This window comes from Haemaphysalis longicornis, unplaced genomic scaffold (genome assembly GCF_048455015.1).
Source record: "Haemaphysalis longicornis isolate Haplotype H1 unplaced genomic scaffold, Haemaphysalis longicornis Haplotype H1 scaffold_6, whole genome shotgun sequence".
NCBI classification, from domain to species: Eukaryota; Metazoa; Arthropoda; class Arachnida; order Ixodida; family Ixodidae; genus Haemaphysalis; species Haemaphysalis longicornis.
In genome coordinates, this window is record NW_027526407.1 from 58,047,737 (window position 1) to 58,067,341 (window position 19,605).

Sequence of the window (19,605 nt, forward strand, 5' to 3'; positions counted from 1 at the left end):
AATGTGACAAGGGCCTCCTTCAAGCAACGTTACCTCTATTTTGTTGTTCTGTTTCACAACGGTAGCTATCAAGGGCTCCACCTCGCGAGATGGTCTTTAGCGAGACCTTTTTTTTTTTCCTTTCGTAATAGAGCAACAGCAGGCGTTGCAATGACTACGAAGGTCGAACGGAGAGGTGAGAATATAGTTAGGCCCGAAGGAATCACCATTCGCAATGGAGGAAGTGGGACCGGGTATGGTTCCAATGAAATCGCACCCCAGGGGTCGCTCTCGAATCGGTTTCAATGGCCTTTCGAGAAAATAAACTGCCGAAGAACTACTTGAACGCAAACGGGTCCGTAATATAGTGCGCAGGGAAATAAGCTCTTCGAGCAGTTCGGTTCATTCGAAAAACTACCTCGTTTGAATCATACTGAGACCGCTTTTAACGTGAACTTTGCTAAAATAAGCTATATAATTAGTGAAAAAGGTAATGGACATGCGACTCGCTAGCTCATTTCTCGCAACAGAACATATGAGGTCATATTCACAGCCGAGCGATTGGCTGAGGCAGGCAAAAGCAAATGCAATTAGGCAGGGGTTATAAGCTTGCACAACGGGCTATTTCCGCTTAAATGTACAACATATTCATTTTATAGCAGTAAGAATTGTGGGGTAAGCAATGAATGTTACGAAAGTGCATGTAAACATAGAAGCACCAGTGCGTACGGCTGTAGGTACTGCGCGCACAATGCTTCTTTCAGCTGCACAGAAGTCGGGCACTTCGGGGTTGTCTCTCGCGACACTGGCCGACTGGCGTAAGCGACGTTGTCTCGCGTGACCCGGTTTGTCGAGCATACCCCATGTTTCACGAAATGATCACTACCTACCGTAACAGAGTGCGGTCAAAAACAAAGCAAAGGTGGACAGCGGTCCCGCGCAGTGTGGTGGCGCCATCTATGGGGACTACCGGTAAGCAAGGCTTCGCAGTCCGCTGCACACTTACCAGCGCACTTGAAGCACGCTTGAATACGCGTTCTTGTGACGTCATCGCAGACGTCACGAAACACACGATTTGGCGGGAGAATCAAAATTCTAACGTTCTTGTGACGTAATTGCAGACGTCACAAAACACACGATTTGGCGGGAGAATCAAAATTCTAACGTTCTTGTGACGTACTTGCAGATGTCACGAAACACACGATTTGGCGGGAGAATCAAAATTCCAACTTAAATTCATTGATTTCTCAGTGAACACGGCGTCGCTTGTTGCCGGACAAGCGCGGGGGGCACTATAAAACACCAAATATTTCGAGTAAAACAAACTTGTATTATGTCTGCATGGACCCTTTACGCGACTTTGAATGCGAAAACATCATGGAAGCCCCTGGCGACACTTATCTGAGACTTGCTTACAGCTACATCGTGTTTGCATCTCTTTCGTCGGTTTTCCTATTTTTTTCGTATCCATTGGTTACCAGATTGCGCAACATTCGGGACTACGTACTGAGAAGCGACGAATCTGTGTTACATTATACGGAACCGGCATGGTGAACACCGGAATTTGCGGTAAAGTATCGCCAAGGGAAGCCGTACTGCTTTCGAATTTCATGCACGTAGGCAGAACAAGTCCAACAATTTTCAATGTACTATATATACAACAACGATGTGTTCTGACGTTTCAGGGTGTCCATCAGCCGATATGTCAATTGAGACTGTTATTATATTTTTAATTTCAACTTTAGTAAATGTTTGTATATATATATATATATATATATATATATATATATATATATATATATATATATATATATATATATATATATATATATATATATATATATATATATATATATATATATATATATATACATACATACATGAAGCATTACTAAACAACTAGAATCCGAACTTAGGTTGGCTTAACGGGCCATTGAACGAATATTTTTAGGAATAACACTCAGGGACAAGAAACGAGCTACCTGGACCAGAGAAGAAACTAGAGTTGACGATATCATAGTTCAAATAAAGAAAAAGAAATGGACTTGGGCTGGCCACGTAGTGAGACGAACCGACAACCTGTGCACAATTAGGGTAACAGAGTGGATGCCAAGAGATGGGTTTAAAAGAAGGGGATGGCCATAAACCCGATGGAGGGATGAAGTACGGAATTTCGGGGGTAAACATTGGGCTCGATTAGCACAGGACGAGTGGTTGGAGGTCAATAGGAGAGGCCTTCGTCCTGCAGTGGTCATGAGCAGGCTAATTATGATATATATATATATATATATATATATATATATATATATATATATATATATATATATATATGTGTGTGTGTGTGTGTGTGTGTGTGTGTGTGTGTGTGTGTGTGTGTGTGTAAGGTAATAAAGACAGAGACACATGAGAAAAAAATAAAAAATAGAAGTTTACTGACGTTTCAGGAAGAGGACTACCTTTCTTCAGAATGCCCCATTTCCTGAAACGTCACCTTATTTTCTCGCGCTCTTTGTGAGTTATTTTTTGTTTCAAAACTACTAATTTACTAATAAAGGAAGGAATTCATCCTATTTCTTGTTGAAGTAGGTGTATTTTTGAAAATGGCAGTAAAAGTGGAGAACAACATAATAACCGGGTGGGACCCGAACCCACGACTTCCGGAATACCGGCCTGATGCCATACCAACTATACTACCTTTCTTGGTTATTGATGTGAATTTAACTGTTTCCTACGTTTGGGGGAGGTAGCCAGCATATATATGTTCTTTCCATGCTTTTTTCTTACAAAACAAGCTTAAGAACAGGCGCAAATATAAGCAAAGGCGTTTTTTTCACGCAGTCCTGAACTGCTAGCACAGTTTTCTGAGTAGTGTTACACGCTTTGGTTGTTGGCTCGTAAAAAACAGTTCAATTGTATAATCTGTCATCTCCTCCCCGAATTTCGTTGCATATATTTACATCTTCTTTCCCTTCCCAGTAGTTGTTAATAGTTGCCGGGTGCTGTTCGTCCCCCCGCCGTCACTGTTGGAGTTTCTCTTGATAAATGACCTTGTCGCCCCGTTCGACCGACAATCGATCTTCCTCGCTTCCCTTATTCACCAACTAAGCGCGAAATAATGTTAATGGGGGAGGAGGAGAAAAATGAACGGAAAGGCCGAGAGGTTATCCAGGCTCCGGATTGCCACTCGCCACTGGGGAAGGGGTGTTAATGGAACTCGTGTTCAAGTTTTTGGGGAGCGCGCGTGCGCACGTGCATGCTTTTGTGTACTTTGGCAAATAAATCTTTATTTTTAGATATTGGTATTAGGCTGTTCATTTTACTTGTTACTTCTCAGGTCAATCTCCACGATGAGATTTTAATGGTTTGGAGTAGGCGGCCCCCCAAGGAGATGGGACCAACGTCTTAATTAAATAAATTTTATTTCTCTTTCTTGAAATTCTGACAGCCCAGAAAAAAAATTGGTCGGGTATCTGCTGACACGGACTCGATTGAGGGATGAGCTACCACGAAACTTCTGGGCCAAAGGGAGAACTCAGCTAGCGCATGATAGAAATTGGTGAAGATCTTTGGGAGAGTCCCTCGTCCGGCACTGGACACAACAATGATGATGCTATGACGATGACGACGGTGATGATGATGATGATGGAAAAAGGAAAATAAACAGAGAAAGAGAAAGAGAAGAAGGAGAATAAGAAGGAGGAGAAAGAGAAAGGAAAAGAGGAGGAGAAAGAGAAAAAGAAAGAGTGAAAGAAAGAAAAGAAGAAGAAGAAGAAGAGAACAGGGAAAAGAAAAAGAAGATTCGCTTGCCTCGCTGCAAATGTCGTCGAAAGACCGTAGTCCCTCCCGCCCCTGGCACGTAACACCCTCTCCTATCTCCCCCTCCCACCCTCACGCCAGCGATTAATCACACTTGCAATATTGATTCCTTCTCCCTCCTCCCTTGATAAACGTAATGGACGTTTATACGCTTCAATTCAAATTTCCCGCGTTGGCACTGCTCGCGCTCCGCTTGCTAGCACCTTTTGTTACTGTTGGGCTAGGTAGAAGCGCCTCGAGCTCGCTCTTCTGCTTGGTCTTTGGTTTTCGTGTCGCCACACTCCGACACAGTTTTTAAAGCGTTTTCTTTTTAATTTATTATCGCGAAGAACAGGCACGCGTTTATTATTGCTTAAAGGACGTTGTTGGTGTGAGTTATGAAGCAACATTTCGCCTCAACCATGCCTACTGTTTGTTTTTTAGGTGAGCATTGTTCGTTTGCATAAAATATGCCACCAGTTTTAGTAGCCTGTTAAGGTTTTGCCTACATATACTTTTTCGTCCGGCGTTCCATAAGCTTTTGCCCGGACGGCTGAATCGAGTGACAGACAGACGGACGGACAGATGGACGGACGGATAAAAATTTTATCGTTTAGATAGCCTAAGGGAGACTATCGTTTTAAAAACCGATTTTGCTCAGGTTTCTCAGCGAAATTTGAAGATAACTACTACTTTGCAGCCTGTTTTTAACGAACAAGTTTGCTCATACGCGCTTTGGGAAATCTCTGAAGTCCTTAATTAGATTGATCAAAACATGAATTGGGTGTAACGTAAAATTTTGGGTTCGGTTGTTTCCTGAGCGCGTTCATTACACCCATTATATTATATACCAGGAGAGTTCTTACTAAGGTCTAAATCAATGAACGGCGGTGGCCTCTCGAGGGCAATGCCTCATTTACGGCCCCGTATACTTGCGTTTCAAGCGTTGAAAAATGCCTCCGGGTGGTCATTACGTCTTGCGCTATTGCCCGCTTCTATTGCCTTCATTAAAAGCGAGCGAAAATCTGTGAGGCGGTTTTTGTTCTCGCTTCGCTGCGTCCGTTTCACCCCCGGTCTCTACAATCCAACCCCCCCGGCGTATTTCAGTGGTCATTATTAACGTCGCTTTTTTTCGGGTAGGAAAGGGCTTTCGAGGGGCAACTGGACGAAATTTTAGCGGGTTTTATTTCCTGTGTTTTTTTTAACTAGCAGGCTACAAGTTCACTCTCTTTGGAGTTAATGTTTGAGAACACTGACCCTTACATTGCCGGGATTTTATATAAAAAAGCACAAGTAGGCATCTCTCTCTGTGGTTGAACTGGACTTCCACGAAAATCAGGTACAAAATGTCGGCTTCCCCGCAGATGTTATAGGTGTAAACCAGGACCGGTGTTCACTTGCTGGCCTCTTTATTGAATAACTGATTGATTGATTGATTGATTGATTGATTGATTGATTGATTGATCTATTGATTGATTGATTGACTGATCTATCGATTGATTGATTGATTGATTGATTGATTGATTGATTGATTGATTGATTGATTGATTGGTTGATTGGTTGATTGGTTGATTGATTGATTGATTGATTGATTGATTGATTGATTGATTAGTTGATTGGTTGATTGATTGATTGATTGATTGGTTGATTGATTGATTGATTGATTGATTGATTGATTGATTGATTGATTGATTGATTGATTGATTGATTGATTGATTGATTGATTGATTGATTGATTGATTGATTGATTGATTGATTGATTGATTGATTGGCGTGGGATCTTGGCTGGGAAAGGGTGTATGACGGCACCAGAAGAAAGTTTCGTGTACCTATCTTCCTCTCGTTTTTACACTATAGACACATTTATGTTTCATTGATAACGCGTGACCGATAACTGCAGCAAAAAGATGAAGACCAAAATTTCTCACGGCATTTCTCCCTCTCTCTCCACCTTTCTTTGGCATCTCCTCGTCAGATTCTCCAAGCCAAGGACCTTCCTTCCAAGGACTTCCTGGGCTCTTCCGATCCCTACATCAAGCTCTACCTGCTTCCCGAGCGGCGCAAGAAGTTCCAGACACGAGTGAGTATAACATTAAATTTTCTTACAACACTTGCTCGTGTTGATTCGGGGTCGGCACTTTTGAAGGCCCAACGCCTGTTGCCGCGTTCATCATACACATAAAGAAAAAATAAATATATGTCGACTCTTCAAGTTGCACTCCAAAGCGCACACACAAAAGTTGTAACGTTATATTCAAAGCGAGGCTTTTTTCGGCTGTTCTCTTGGTTCTCCGGGGACCCCTGTTGATTCTGCTGTTACATTTTTGCGTAATGCGCGGCTGGGTTTTATCTTACATCGGATAACGCTGGCTTCTTCGTACCGCGCCCGTGGGGCTGACCAGGGAAGCACCAGTTACTTTGTGTATCACGTTCTCCTCGCTTGTAGCTCATGACGTCTTACCCAGGGGGATTAACCCTGGTACTCTGAGTCCTTCCTCTACTCAAGCCCCCAGTGAAGGAGATGCTTGAAATTGATCTCCCAAGCATAAGCATTGCGAAATCCTCCCATCAGCCGAGTGAAGGGAGCACATGGAGTGGAGGAGGCACTCAGACTACGACACTAAGATGTTGAACGTTGCTCTATTTTGCGTCTCGTATTTCTTTATGCACTCGCCGCTGCTCCGTGCTCTGAATAATCAGCAGCCACGCCAAGCACAATAACACTAAAAAATTTCACACGACAGTTAATTTTAACCGAGGGGTGTACGCCACTGTGAAAGCTTCTCGTTACGTCGATTCCCAGCTCTGCGATAGATCCGACATTTTTTTTTTTTTTTTTTCATTCACAGCTTCATTGTGCATGTGGTCTTCGCCTAGATAGTGGAGCTATTTTCTTCTGAGATTGAGTCACTAATTCATTCTCCTCTGTTCTACCGTTCACTGCATGTTTTGTGGTTAAATGTCAGAACGACTGCCCAGAGTATCGCTAATTCCTGCTTTTGATTGATTTATTGTAGGGTTAATCGCGCCGACGCAACGCAGGCGATGAGGCGCGCCGTAGTGGAGGGCTCCGGATTATTTTGACCACCCGGGGATCTTTAACGTGCGCCGAAACCTCGTACACACGGGCGTTTTTGTTTTTCGCCTCCATCAGAAAAAACAGCCACCGCGGCCGAGAATCCAGCCCGCGTCCTCGTGCTCCGCAGCTCAACGCCCTAGCCACTGTGCCACCGCGGCGGGTGGTTCCCGCTTTGAAGCGCACACTGTAACAACTGTTACGCCAGCGCTCGTTTCATGAAGCCGGCGCATTAAACGGTTTTGAAATTTCTCACAATAGAAGCATTTTACCACAATGGCCTCCTCGTTTATCAGTTCCGGATCGTCCGCGGACTGCCCATGATTCGATCCGGCGTTCGCTTTTCCCATATATTCCTACGGGGCTTCCGGTCCGAGGGCAGTCCTCGGACTGCCCGCGGATCGTCCAGGACTGGTAAATAGAGGAGACTCAATATGTACACGATTTCGGCCACGAGGGAGCCCGCGCAGCTTCCTCTTATTCTCGTCTTCTTTTCCGGAGATTGGACCCACAGCTCTCGTCGTCTTCTTCCCGTGACAATATATAAAGCGCGCTCGTCAGTTTTTTTGTTTTTTTTTTTCAAAAAAGTACTGACACCTTCGTTTTGTATCACACTCCTTTGCAGGTTCATCGCAAGAACCTGAACCCAGTGTTCAACGAGTCGTTCGTGTTCGCCATGCCGCTCGAAGAGCTCCGCGAGAGGACGCTGCAGTTCTCCGTTTACGACTTCGACCGGTTCTCGCGAAACGACCTCATCGGTCACGTGATCGTCAAGCACCTGCACGAGCTCTGCGACCCGACGCACGAAATGGAGTACACCATGGACATCATTGGTGTGCCGCAGGTACGTGAACTGAGCCCTGCACTTTTTAACTTTCCCTGGAACACACAATAGGTGGTGAGTTCGCACTTCTCGGGACACCACTTTGTCATAAACTTGTTTTGCGATCGAAATTGATTTCCTGGTTGCAGGCAGTTGTATAGAGGGCCCTCAGTCTAAGTGCTGCTTGGAAGCGCGCCTGAGTGGCTGTCGAAAAAAATCCGAACACATGATGGTTCCAATAAAGCGCGTCCACTGACTGGATTTATTGTGTCAGACAAAATACCACGATGCTCTCATAGGGTGTGTTTTCCTTGCACAACGCTAAAAATTACGTCCAAAGTGGCACCCTTGTTCAAGTAATCGCACGAACGTACTGACACATTAGTCAAAAATGACGATGCTTTCTATGGACGTTCTATGAAACACCAGGCACCACCTCTCTTCTGCTCGCCCGCATCGGTTTATCGTGTATAGAACTTTCCAAATTATTTTTCCTGGGCGATACTATTCTATTGTTAGGCTGGCCTAGCGCCGATTTAATTGGGGTACACGATAAGACCATCCAACTGCTCATGCACAGCGCAGTCCAGAACACGTCATGATGTTATCAATGTTTAAAGGATAAACATGTCTGCAGTTTACACTCCTTTTCTCTAATATTCCCTTTTCCTCCTCTCTCTTTTAACCCTGCTCCGCGATTGCTTCATTGGGACAGTCGACAGAATGATAACTGTGCATGCGCGGCGCTTCCAGGACGTGTCAAGATGTTATCAGTGGGTAGAAAATAAATGCGTCTATAGTTCGTCTTCTTTACTTTCTCGTTCTTTTTAACTTACTCTCGGTTCCTTACATCAGGGTTAGGGATTGTTACACGCATACACAAACTTTCAATCACAGAACGTTAAGAGCAGCGATAATACCGCGCAACTTTCAGAACAAAGTTTATTGTCGTGGTAATTTCCATCCGGCGTTTCACGACGCCCACTCTCCATAATGACAGCTCCCGCGCTGTGTCAGCGCACACGAGCTAACGCTATTATGGAGGATGACAACTTCCTGACCGGGAGAAAATAACGTTGACTTGGAAGGTCTTTTCGTTTATCGAGACCGGCATGGATTGTGTTTCTCATCCCTTTCACGTCTTATTTTTGATATTCTGTTTTTCTACGCGGAAACCCTGCCTTTATGCAAGCAGGTCACTGTCAAACTGATAGCTGAGGCAGCTTTTGTTTATAGTGACAGCGCCGTCGCGATAAGTAATAGACAGAGAAACGACGCTATAATTATAACAAGCGAGTACAATCCAAGAACACTGTTTATTCAAAGAAGAAATACTGCCGACGAAAGAAGTTTCAGTGTATGTCAACTGTGTGTTCAATCGAGGCAACTCTCTTCCACCATAAAAAGAAGCGAAACGAAAACTGGCGGGCAATAGTTAGGGAATTCCACAACTCAGTGCCGGGGGCGACTGGATTCGGTGGTATGATTGAGGACTGCCCGGGGATGTTTCTTAATAGTACGAGGTCGGGGAGGAGAGGTCGTGTCAAAAACAAAAAAAGAAAAGCAGGAGGAACACTGCGAGGCCTTGGAGTACACCGCTTGGATATCGTCATCCGCCTTCGTTCTCGGCAACTTCGGTCAGGTTAGAGAGTGTTCGCGGGAGTTAGAGAGAGAGAGAGAGAGAGAGAGAGAGAGAGAGAGAGAGAGAGAGAGAGAGAGAGAGAGGAGAGAGAGAGAGAGAGAGAGAGAGAGAAGGCGTGAAAAGGAAACCAAGTTTCCAAGGAAAGGATGAAATGGCAGTTTGTATGATGCACATCACAAAGGCAGTAAGCGGAGTTTACTAACGGTATCGCATTTGTAACTCAAACAACTAGTCAAGTGCTTGGAAACCAAAGTGTCGTGGTATCTTAACCTAAGCTAGAACACTCCGGAGCTCTAGAAAAGGAAAACAGCTGTCACAAGGCGGGAGTTGTGGCGTTCGACCAGTGCATGTGGCGTTCGACCAGTGCAGGAGCTGATACAGAAGAATAATGGGAACTGAGAAACCGCAAAAAACAAAGCAGGGCGTCTGATGCAAGGCAAGGGCGTAACGCCCTGTACATGCACAAGGGCTTTTAAGAGTGGCACAGCGAGGGTTATGCAATAATTCAGACAACTCGAAGTTCTGGGTGTCGTGCGTGAAACTTGCCGTACATGTCGAGAGTCATGTCCCCCTACGTGAACCTACCTGTACGTGTACACGTGGGAGGGTACAGGTACGAGTAGGAGGTGTACGCGTACAGATACGTGCGCTATTACCGTGCGTGTAGAGAGGTCTTTTGTCATTTCGGATCCGTCGAACACTGTCGATGCGACTGAGAGACGGACCACGGTGACTTCGCAATGAGTTGCGGCCTGCCTTCGCAACTAAGTCACCGTGAATAGCTGTCAACCAAAAGTTAATGATCCCGCGTGTGGCACCAGACATGCTAGGTTAGTCGAAAAAAATTGTCCCAATCAATATTTGCTAACCTGATCACACGCTGAAAGCTTTTACGAACAAAGGCAGGCAATGTTAAGTATGTCAAGCAAACAGACGGCACAAAATAGAAATAAACTGAACGCAGTCGGAGGAGCTTCTCGGATGTAGAAAACTAATGACCTCCACGCAACGCTGTCTTTCCTTCTTGCGTAAGATCCGAACCCAGGGCTATAAAACACGGTGCGATCAACTTTGTCCTGCCCTTGACCCGACTAAGAAAGTCATTACGAGTCCAAAGCTTTTGCCGGCGTAACTGTGATAGCGAAACCCACCAAACTAGTACAGAAAAAGAAAGGACGGCAGTGGATAACTTTCACGACCAGTAGTTGGAAATGTAAACAAAAATCTCGAGCACCTGTCTTGTTAGTGTAATTTCTTGAAAGTACCCTTAGCAGTAAGTATGTCAAGGCCACCTTGCCTCGAGATCACCGTCTTCCTGCCGGTCAAGTTAAGAAGTAGGATTAGCGACAATAAGGCGCTACCTCCTACTTCTTAGTCAGCGACGCTGAGGAATACTTACTGAAAAGAAAAGAAAGCGCAGCGAAATAAGCGTGGAATACGGGGTCGGAAACGAATTCGCAGCTCAAGTTCTTCGTTCGCGGAAGAACTTCTGACTAGAAGCTCATTGGCTGCCATGGTTGTTACACTACACCGGTGTGCAACGTTCAAATGCTTTCTTTTACCTCTCGCCCCGTACAGCGCACGAAAACGCTGATCGCATGGCGTTCATAAATGTAAGTAAGTGGGACAAAACTATGTCGAACAAGAAGTGGAGCAAAACATTTTAAGCGCTGATCTGCATAGATGGGTGATGCTCCGTGTAAACAAAGAAATGACAGACAAAAGCAAACACGCGTTCCATATAAAACCATGTCGTCTCCTTAAGATATTCATTTATATTTTTATTTATTTATTTTAGTACCGTAAGGGCCTTCAGGGCATAGCTGAAGGCTCAACGGAGTTTACAACGGAGTCGCAAGACAGAGAAAAAAATACAGTTGAGTGAATAAGCACAACTGTACATTTTTTTATTCCCGGACTGGCAGAAATACATGGAACGGAAGGTATACCCGCCGCGGTGGTTCAGTGGCTAAGGCGGTGTTCTGCTGAGCACGAGGTCGCGGTTTCGATTCCCGGCCGCGGCGGCCGCTTTTCTGGTGGAGGCGAAAAGCAAAAACGCCCGTGTGTACGAGATTTCGGCACACGTTAAAGATCCCCAGGTGGTCAAAATTAATCCGGAGCCCTCCACTACGGCGCGCCTCATCGCCTGCGTTGCGTCGGCGCAGTAAACCCTACAATCAATCAATCAAACTTCGCGCGTACCCTCCCAAGAAAAAGAAAGATAAGCTTGAGAACAGTTTTATGAGGGTTAAATTCACAGGTATATTGGTGTTTTATGCACGTAGACTGCGTCTGTGCTATAAGGCGCGCAGTAGAAAGGGCCTCCGGTATAATTTAGGGCACCTGGGAAGCTTTAACGTGCGCCGAAATGCCGACACTCGACAGCTTTTTTGGTTCCCGCCTACATCAGAAAGAAGGCCGCGGTCACCGAGACTACATTGCCCAATAACAGCTATGCCAATTTTAATGCCAAAATTCCAGTATCTCAAGGAAACAGTAGGAAAAACATACGAAGCAGTGCCGATCCCCAGCCCCTTTCGCGCAGCGTCCTTATGACGTCACAGGGACTTGCTTGTGCGATTGGTCGCCGCCGACCAAAGCTACCGCCAGCAACGGGACCATGCGATTTTAGTGGTGCCTTTGTTCGACTTGAAAGAACCTCTTGAATACTAACATGCACGTAAAACGCTGATAACTCAGTTTTGGAATCTCCCTTATTGCTTCACTATTTCCAATCACTTTACAGGTCAATGACGATTTTGTTTAGCTTGTTTTTTACCTCCATTCAAACGAATCAGCAGACAACGATTGGCTGAAGCTTCCCCACCGGGTTTTTTGAGACCTTTAAAGACGCTATCGAGACGAGAAGAAGTCTTCGCTGACAAGGTGTATGCGGATGGGGGTTACACACCGGACATCATTTCTGAATGGACAAGAGACCAGGCTTCGACATCTATATGTACCGTCTGTGCGGCAAAAACTACCCCAATCTCTTTCATCTAATTTGGTCTTGTTCGGCCTTCGTAAGGGGCAGAGAGCAACTCCTAGAGTCTCAGGCAGCCCCGCATACACTAACAGCGCACTTGCAGCTTATTAGAAGCAATCCACGCGCCCTTGCAAGGGTAGCAAACTTTGCTGCACAAAGTGGTTTGTGCAGAGTTATATAGTGGCTGACTGACTCCCACCCTTTTTACAAGTGTTCGTGCACGCGACTGTAGCCCTGTAAACCTTCGTGACAGTGCTCCACATATCAAGGAGCAGTGCCTATGTGAACACTCAAACCGTGCCTGCAGCTAACTGGAACAGAAACACTAAACGATTACATCGTCATGTGATCGTAATTTGTAATAAGGGTCTTCCCCTTTCCTTTTCCCCCTAACCAACACCAGGAACTGAGGTCTCTTCCTAAATAAAAGACATTCATTCATTCATTTTTTTTTTCGGCAGACGGCGCTTTATACAGAGCAGAAATTGGGAGCCTACATGTGCACGAACAAGTAGGCGCCCTAAGCTGAAAATCTGAATTACAGCTAAAGCTTCGTCTCAGGTCGTCCACTCCCACTTCGTAGACTAATGCCACACTCAGCTGTTAAATATCCTCAGATGACTGATTTACTCCGTCGTAAGCGCCCCCTTTAGTTTGCTTCTCCTAACTAATGCCCTACTTGCGGCAGAGCACGCTTTACAGGCAGCAAACGACACGATTTAGTTTGCTAGGGCATCGACCCTGCTCACGCCTGGTTGAGATCCCCACAGCAGCGTCGAAGGACGCCACACCACGAGAAGGCTCCTTAGCAGGAACCGCTCATCATGTCCCAAATGGAGCAGGTACGACGCAGGTGTGGTTCACGTGAAGTTGTCTCGTCTCCGCAGATTTAATGCCCCCTCTCCGACATTGGAAGCTGTAGCCTAATGGCGCTGAGTCGGCGCAAACAGAAGGCCGTTGGACCGAGTTATGATCGTCAGGAGAAATGCATTTCGACGAAACTTATGACCATATTCTGCTAAGCCTAGCATGTTGCCATTAACACGGCTAAACCTATGGTGACGTTGCGGAATAAAAGCACCGCGGAACATAAAACATAGTCGAACGCCCCGAGCTCGACTATGCGCGCAGTGCAGACTTCATCTGCGTTTCCTCACCCGCGTCATTTTTTGTTGTTGTTGTTGTTTTATTGCTATTTGTCGCGTAGTGTTGGGGATCTAGCTTCTTGGGAACGAAGAAAAGGAGACCAGTGACCCTAAGTGGTATTTGCTTACGGCCTAACGCCAGACTTTGCAGAGCTGAGAAAGCTACCGTTGACGGCATGCTGCCGCAGCACCGGCAACGTGGTGTTAGGCAATAGAGCGACCACTGGCTGGCCCCACACATACCGTGTTTCCGCCCGTATAAGCCCCACGCTATCCCTGCTACCCTCCTAACACCTTCTAACACTCAGTTGAAGGCGTTCTTCCCGTAAAAAAACCTTTTTAAAAGTTTCCTTGGCATGGCGTGAATTTTTTTATTCACTTTTTGAGGTCTCCGTAAGTCAATTCTGCATAGATAATTTACGCTTTGTGGTAACACTACTGCTTTCCCCCTGTCACTCTTGTCCGTCGTTTTCTGCAAGAGTGGCTCGCATACATCTAGTATCAAAACAATGCCAAATTTGTCTGCTTCACTTCCTCAATAATTTATTAGCAGATCTAAAGAAAAAAGGACTAACGTACGTAAAATCCGCGCGCGCTAATTACCTCAAGGACATTCGACTCGCTGCGCACATATTTCAACATTCGGCGGCACCTCGAGTTATAAACGCCGGCGCTCCAACCAGTGGCAGATCTCAGTGAAAACGCTGTTACCAGTGGCATTTGTCGTTTTATTAGAAACATTTCTTTTACAAAAGTTTCTGCTGTAATAGAATTCGGCGTAAATAAATTCTTTTTCAATGTTCAATATTGCCGTAATGAAGCTGCTGTCTTCAGCGAACGCTTCGTCATTGTTTCCGAGCTCAGAGTCTCCATTCGAGCATTTGGAGCTGGAGTTGGTGTATTTTCAACTTTTTTGACGCCGTTCTATGGCCACGTAGCAATTTGAACCCCAAATTATTGCGTCCCCGAATTCTATTTAAAATCCCATCTCTGTTCTTAGCGCCTCTCCGCCTTCTCCCATCCCCCTCTGCATCTCCCCCTGCGTTAGTGTCATCTCAGTTGCCGTGATGAGAGAGAGAGAGAGAGAGAGAGAGAGAGAGAAAGAGAGAAAGAGAGAGAGGCGTTTAATGTGAAATGAACGTGTGGTATGCGGACAAGGTACCGCTGTCAGACTTCTTGTTTTTATGGAGCCAAAAAAAAAACCAGAAAACAGACCACGTACACGAGGATGCATACTCGCTTAATTAGTTCGCTTGGTTTAGATGATTTATTTATTTATTTATTTATTTATTTATTTATTTATTTATTTATTTATTTATTTATTTATTTATTTATTTATTTATTTATTTATTTATTTATTTATTTATTTATTTATTTATTTATTTATTTATTTATTTATTTATTTATTTATTTATTTATTTATTTATTTATTTATTTATTTATTTATTTATTTATTTATTTATTTATTTATTTATTTATTTATTTATTTATTTATTTATTTATTTATTTATTTATTTATTTATTTATTTATTTATTTATTTATTTATTTATTTATTTATTTATTTATTTATTTATTTATTTATTTATTTATTTATTGATACCTCAAGGGCCCTTTTTGGGGCATTACATGAGGGGTGGGCAGAAAGAAAGGCAGGCAAAATACCATGTCCCCCTTAAATCAACCATGAATACAAAATACAAGTTTGTTCATTTAAAAAGACTGCTTTGTACCGATAACAGTGATGCCACTTTTATCGCAAACTTCGAACAAATGATCGAGATAATAAAGAAAAGATACCAGTGGCGACTACCCGACCGCTTTCCGGCGATTGTTCTGTGACGTCACGGAGTCTTGTTTGTGCGATTGGCGGCTGCCGGCCCAAGCAACCGCCAAGAAACATGGCTGGGCGATTGCAGTGGGGCCTCTAGATACGTTTGATCATATGCACTTGAATTCCACCGTGCACTTTTTAGTGCTGGCCGATATTACGTGACTTGTGCCCATAATACGTAACTTCAGCCCGAAATTTGAAAGCTTTTTATATTTCTTGCCTTTTTTGGTGAAAAAATAACGTCTTTACTGGCTGCAATTGAGCTGAGTGAGTTTGACCAAACACTAGTTCTTTCAAATTGATTGATTGATTGATTGATTGATTGATTGATTGATTGATTGATTGATTGATTGATTGATTGATTGATTGATTGATTGATTGATTGATTGATTGATTGATTGATTGATTGATTGATTGATTGATTGATTGATTGATTGATTGATTGATTGATTGTAGGGTTTAACAAGCCGACGCAACGCAGGCGTTGAGGCGCGCCGTAGTGGAGGGCTCCGGATTAATTTCACCTGGGGATCTTTAACGTCCGCCATCTTTCAAATTGAAGAAAGTTGTATTTCCCCTTCACGGCTCCCTACAATTGCGCGAGTGGTACTACTGCTGTGCGCTACAAATACGCGTCAGAATAAACAGTTTCTGGGTCTATTCAGAGCGCAGACAACGTTTTTCTCTTATTTCCTCAGTTTAGTGAACTAAGGGTGGTTAAAATCTTAAGCCACAAGCCCTCTTCGTATGGCACTTGTAGCCTAGACCGTTATTTCTGAAGTTTCAGAATCCTGATCGAACCTCTCCGGCGGGCTGAAAGCGGCTCCCTGAAGTCTTGAATGTAGTTTGCAACCGAGCGAACGTTTTTGGATGCAACACAGCAGGCCTATAGAGAACCTTCTCCGAGCTCTAGATTCCAGATTTATTTTCTTTGTCTTCTCTTCTCGTTCAATAAAGGGTTACATCCCTGTAGCTTTGACTACAAACTGTGCGTCTTCTTAACAACAACGAGCGCTTGGAAAAGTCCGCGGATATAGCGTGGCATTCTGAACAATATTGCTTAATCACGCCTTCAGGCCTGTTTCAGACCAGTAAAGCTCCTTGCACAAAATTCGGAAATGAAATTTTCAAAATGTAGTCACTTGAGGGAACATTTATAAATGTTCGCATCTTTCATGCAACTTTCTTTTGCCGTAGTAAACCTCCTCGAAATTGCACTTTCAATTCGTTCGATATTGCGACGGCCTTTGCGTCGGCCCGCAAATTCCTTCCCAACAGCTGTCGCGAATGAAAATTGAGCAACGCCAGCCGAACACGCCTCGCGCCAAGTTTTCGATCGATGAATTCCCAGTCGTGGTCGGCACCACAACCCAGCGCAGCATTCACGCTCGTCGCGCAGCCCGATTTAGCGGTTGGATTTCGTTACCCCTTTTCTTCTGCGATGTACGTAACTGACGGGGTCGCTTTGACCGGGACCACCGGTCGAGGTAAGCGACCGACCGAGCAGACAACTGTATGCGGCTCTGTCAGGCAGCGGATGTCGGCGGTTTTGTGTTTAACGAACCCTGGCCGTCGCACGATTTCTTTTTCTTCTTTTTTATTGCGCCCGGGGCAGCAGCTTTGTGGCACACACATGCTTGATTTCTGCCGGACGCAGGAATGCTCTGGGAATACTCGTCGCAGCGAGCGTTGCGGTAATAATAGCGGCATTGGAGTGGAGTCCCTGTTTGGCGCTGGCTTTTCTTACGTGTAGCTTTTTTGCGTCGGAACTCCAAGCTCGTGCTCTTTACTCCAGGCAGTGACAAGCTGCAAAACATTAAAAATAAGCGAAAGTTTTTCAGGACTGTCAGTGCTTCGAAGTCCTTTACTCAATACCGAAAGGGAGCTTGGGGACAGACATTGTAACTCACTTAAATGTCTGTCTGTCTGTCTGTCTGTCTGTCTGTCTGTCTGTCTGTCTGTCTGTCTGTCTGTCTGTCTGTCTGTCTGTCTGTCTGTCTGTCTAAAGAAAAAAAGGAAAGCCTCGACGACGATGATTATGGCTATGCTGCTGCTGTTGTTGTTGTTGTTTGTGATGATGATGATAATGATGATGATGAACCGACACTCCAATAGTTTCCCTCGCTGATAATTCTGATTTTCTGCCGCGCCGTCGCCACAGCTTATGAGCATTCTATAGGGAGCACTTTTTAAACGTAAGTGTGGTAAGCGGCTGCCGATGATATCTTTTCTGTAATAGCTTCAGCGCCGTAAAAGTTTGAAACGATATTTTTTTTAACCTGACCTAAAAAAAACACCACCTTTTTTTACACTAACAAAAAGGTTTTTTTTTTTTTTTACTTTCGTTCACACCTTATTTTTTTCTCGCAATGGGAGACAAGTGAGAGAACTTGGGGGGACTGAACGGAATTTGCCAACTCTGAGATCGCCTCTCAGCGCCCCGTGACGTACAACAAGGCTTAGCTTCGGCGCCGATCCACTGATGTCTGCAGCACCGCCCTCAAGGGGACACTCTAGCGCTCCGTTCAACACAACAACATGTGAAGAGGCCGTAAAAACCCGCCCATCCGCTCTCTACCCCCAAACCACACTATTGTACGGCTAAGGCTTGTATCCTGTTCCCCAACCTCGGTCATGATGTCAGAAACGCACGTGCGCGGACAAAACTCCAGTGCCTGTTCTTTTTATTTTTTTTTTCCCAGCTCGACGGTGACATCTCGGCACCTGACACGTGCTTGCGCACGTCCCCCGCACTCGACCGTGTCTCCTTAAATGAAAAGAGTGCGGTCAACAGAATGAGCACGTCTCTCCACCAACCCGCACGTGTTCGCTTAGTTTCGCAACCCGTTAGCAAAGAAGAAAAAAGCAGGAGATTAATTGTGTCATTCAGCTATTTTCTTTGTTTCTATCTTGCTCTATTTTTTTTTCATCTCGCCAGATCTCTGTTGCCTCCGCGACAACGCTGTCAACCCGCTGCCCTAACGGGAAATTAATTCTCATCACAGCTCGCTTCCCGTCCGGTCGCCCTCATTTTGTTGCTATTTTTCTCTCACTTCACGCGACGAACGTCGTAAAAGGTGCTCACAAACCACGTTGAAGAGCAGATAAAACCCAGAATAGTGGGAAGTAACATTAAAGCTCCTTTTTCCTTCTCTGGCTGTGAAAATGTCCGCGCTCTGTTTTTTTTTTTTTTTTTTTTTGTCTGCTTTGAATAGACGCCGGTAACTGCAGTCATCTCTCTATGTATGCTAATTACTCGTGTCAGACACGCCCCGAGCGTATCTGACACATTCGTTCATATATATACGCTCACAGCCGTTGCGTGGGAGAACCAACACACCCGACGCAGAAGGCCGTAGTTGTAGGGTGTCGACTCTGAGGCGATTTTGACTTGTCTTGGCTTGGCTTCTTCAAACGGTTGAGTGCACATGGCGATTCGGGGACAATGTGTTGGGAATCATGTGACTGGGCGGGCTCAGGATTTACGGAATTCTTGTGAAAGGGGTGTTGCAGGGAGATAGGTGAAAAAGAGAGGGGGAATTAAGAGAGAGGGGGCGTGGCGCGAACATTAACGTCGCCGTTGTCAGCGCTAATCCATCACAGCGGTGTGATTAAAAGCCGCCGGGGAGAGCAAGGTCAGGGCGTCGGGAATAACGACGAATACCAGAGAGGGGTCAAAGTTATTTTTTTTTCTCCTGGTGTTGTAACGAGTTTTATGTTCTTTATGAATTAGTGACTGTTATTATCGTTTTTTTTTTTTTTCTAATATTGGTAGCGAAAATGTTCCTGAACGGTTTGTCTCGGCGGCTTGCCAAGTTGGGTTACGAAAACTCGTTAAACGTCAGGAGGCTACGCTTAAAAAAATTGAATAACAACTTAAGTAACGCCTCGACGGGTGGACGGGAAGGGGAGAGGAGGAGGAGAACCTCTGGCTCGTGATTGTGCAGCACGTGTGATAGACGACTCGGCCATGGATTCAGACATTGTCTCGATATTTTTTTAAAGAGCAGAGCGTTTTCGGGGCTCGCCTTGTCGTCGTTGCTCGCTGTAACGGTCCATGTCAAACGACTGCCGGAATCAGGCGGTGCCGCGAGATAACGGACCCAAGTAGATCCCGGCGTTCCGTCGTAGGGCGTAGCGCAGAGGCTTCGAAAACCAAGCAGTTTAAATAGTCATAACCATTTGAAACTCGTGAAACGCTGGCACTTCTCATACATATCCTTATTGTTTAGCGCAAAACAAACTGCAGGTACATTTGACGCAAAATTTACGCAATTAACCGGCAGCACCCGCGTTCATTTAGTTGGGAACGCTCGTTGGGTTGGTT

At 44.9% G+C, this 19,605-nt stretch overlaps 1 protein-coding gene across 1 annotated transcript in view; it reads left to right on the top strand.

Annotated features, from left to right (window-relative positions):
* Positions 1 to 19,605, top strand: part of LOC144142750 (synaptotagmin-10-like) — a 239,208-nt gene that overhangs the window by 198,425 nt on the left and 21,178 nt on the right. Inside the window, exons 5-6 of the mRNA XM_077674442.1 lie at positions 5,750 to 5,854; positions 7,476 to 7,694. Coding sequence (XP_077530568.1) covers positions 5,750 to 5,854; positions 7,476 to 7,694 — 324 coding nt within the window. The remainder of the gene's footprint in view (positions 1 to 5,749; positions 5,855 to 7,475; positions 7,695 to 19,605) is intronic.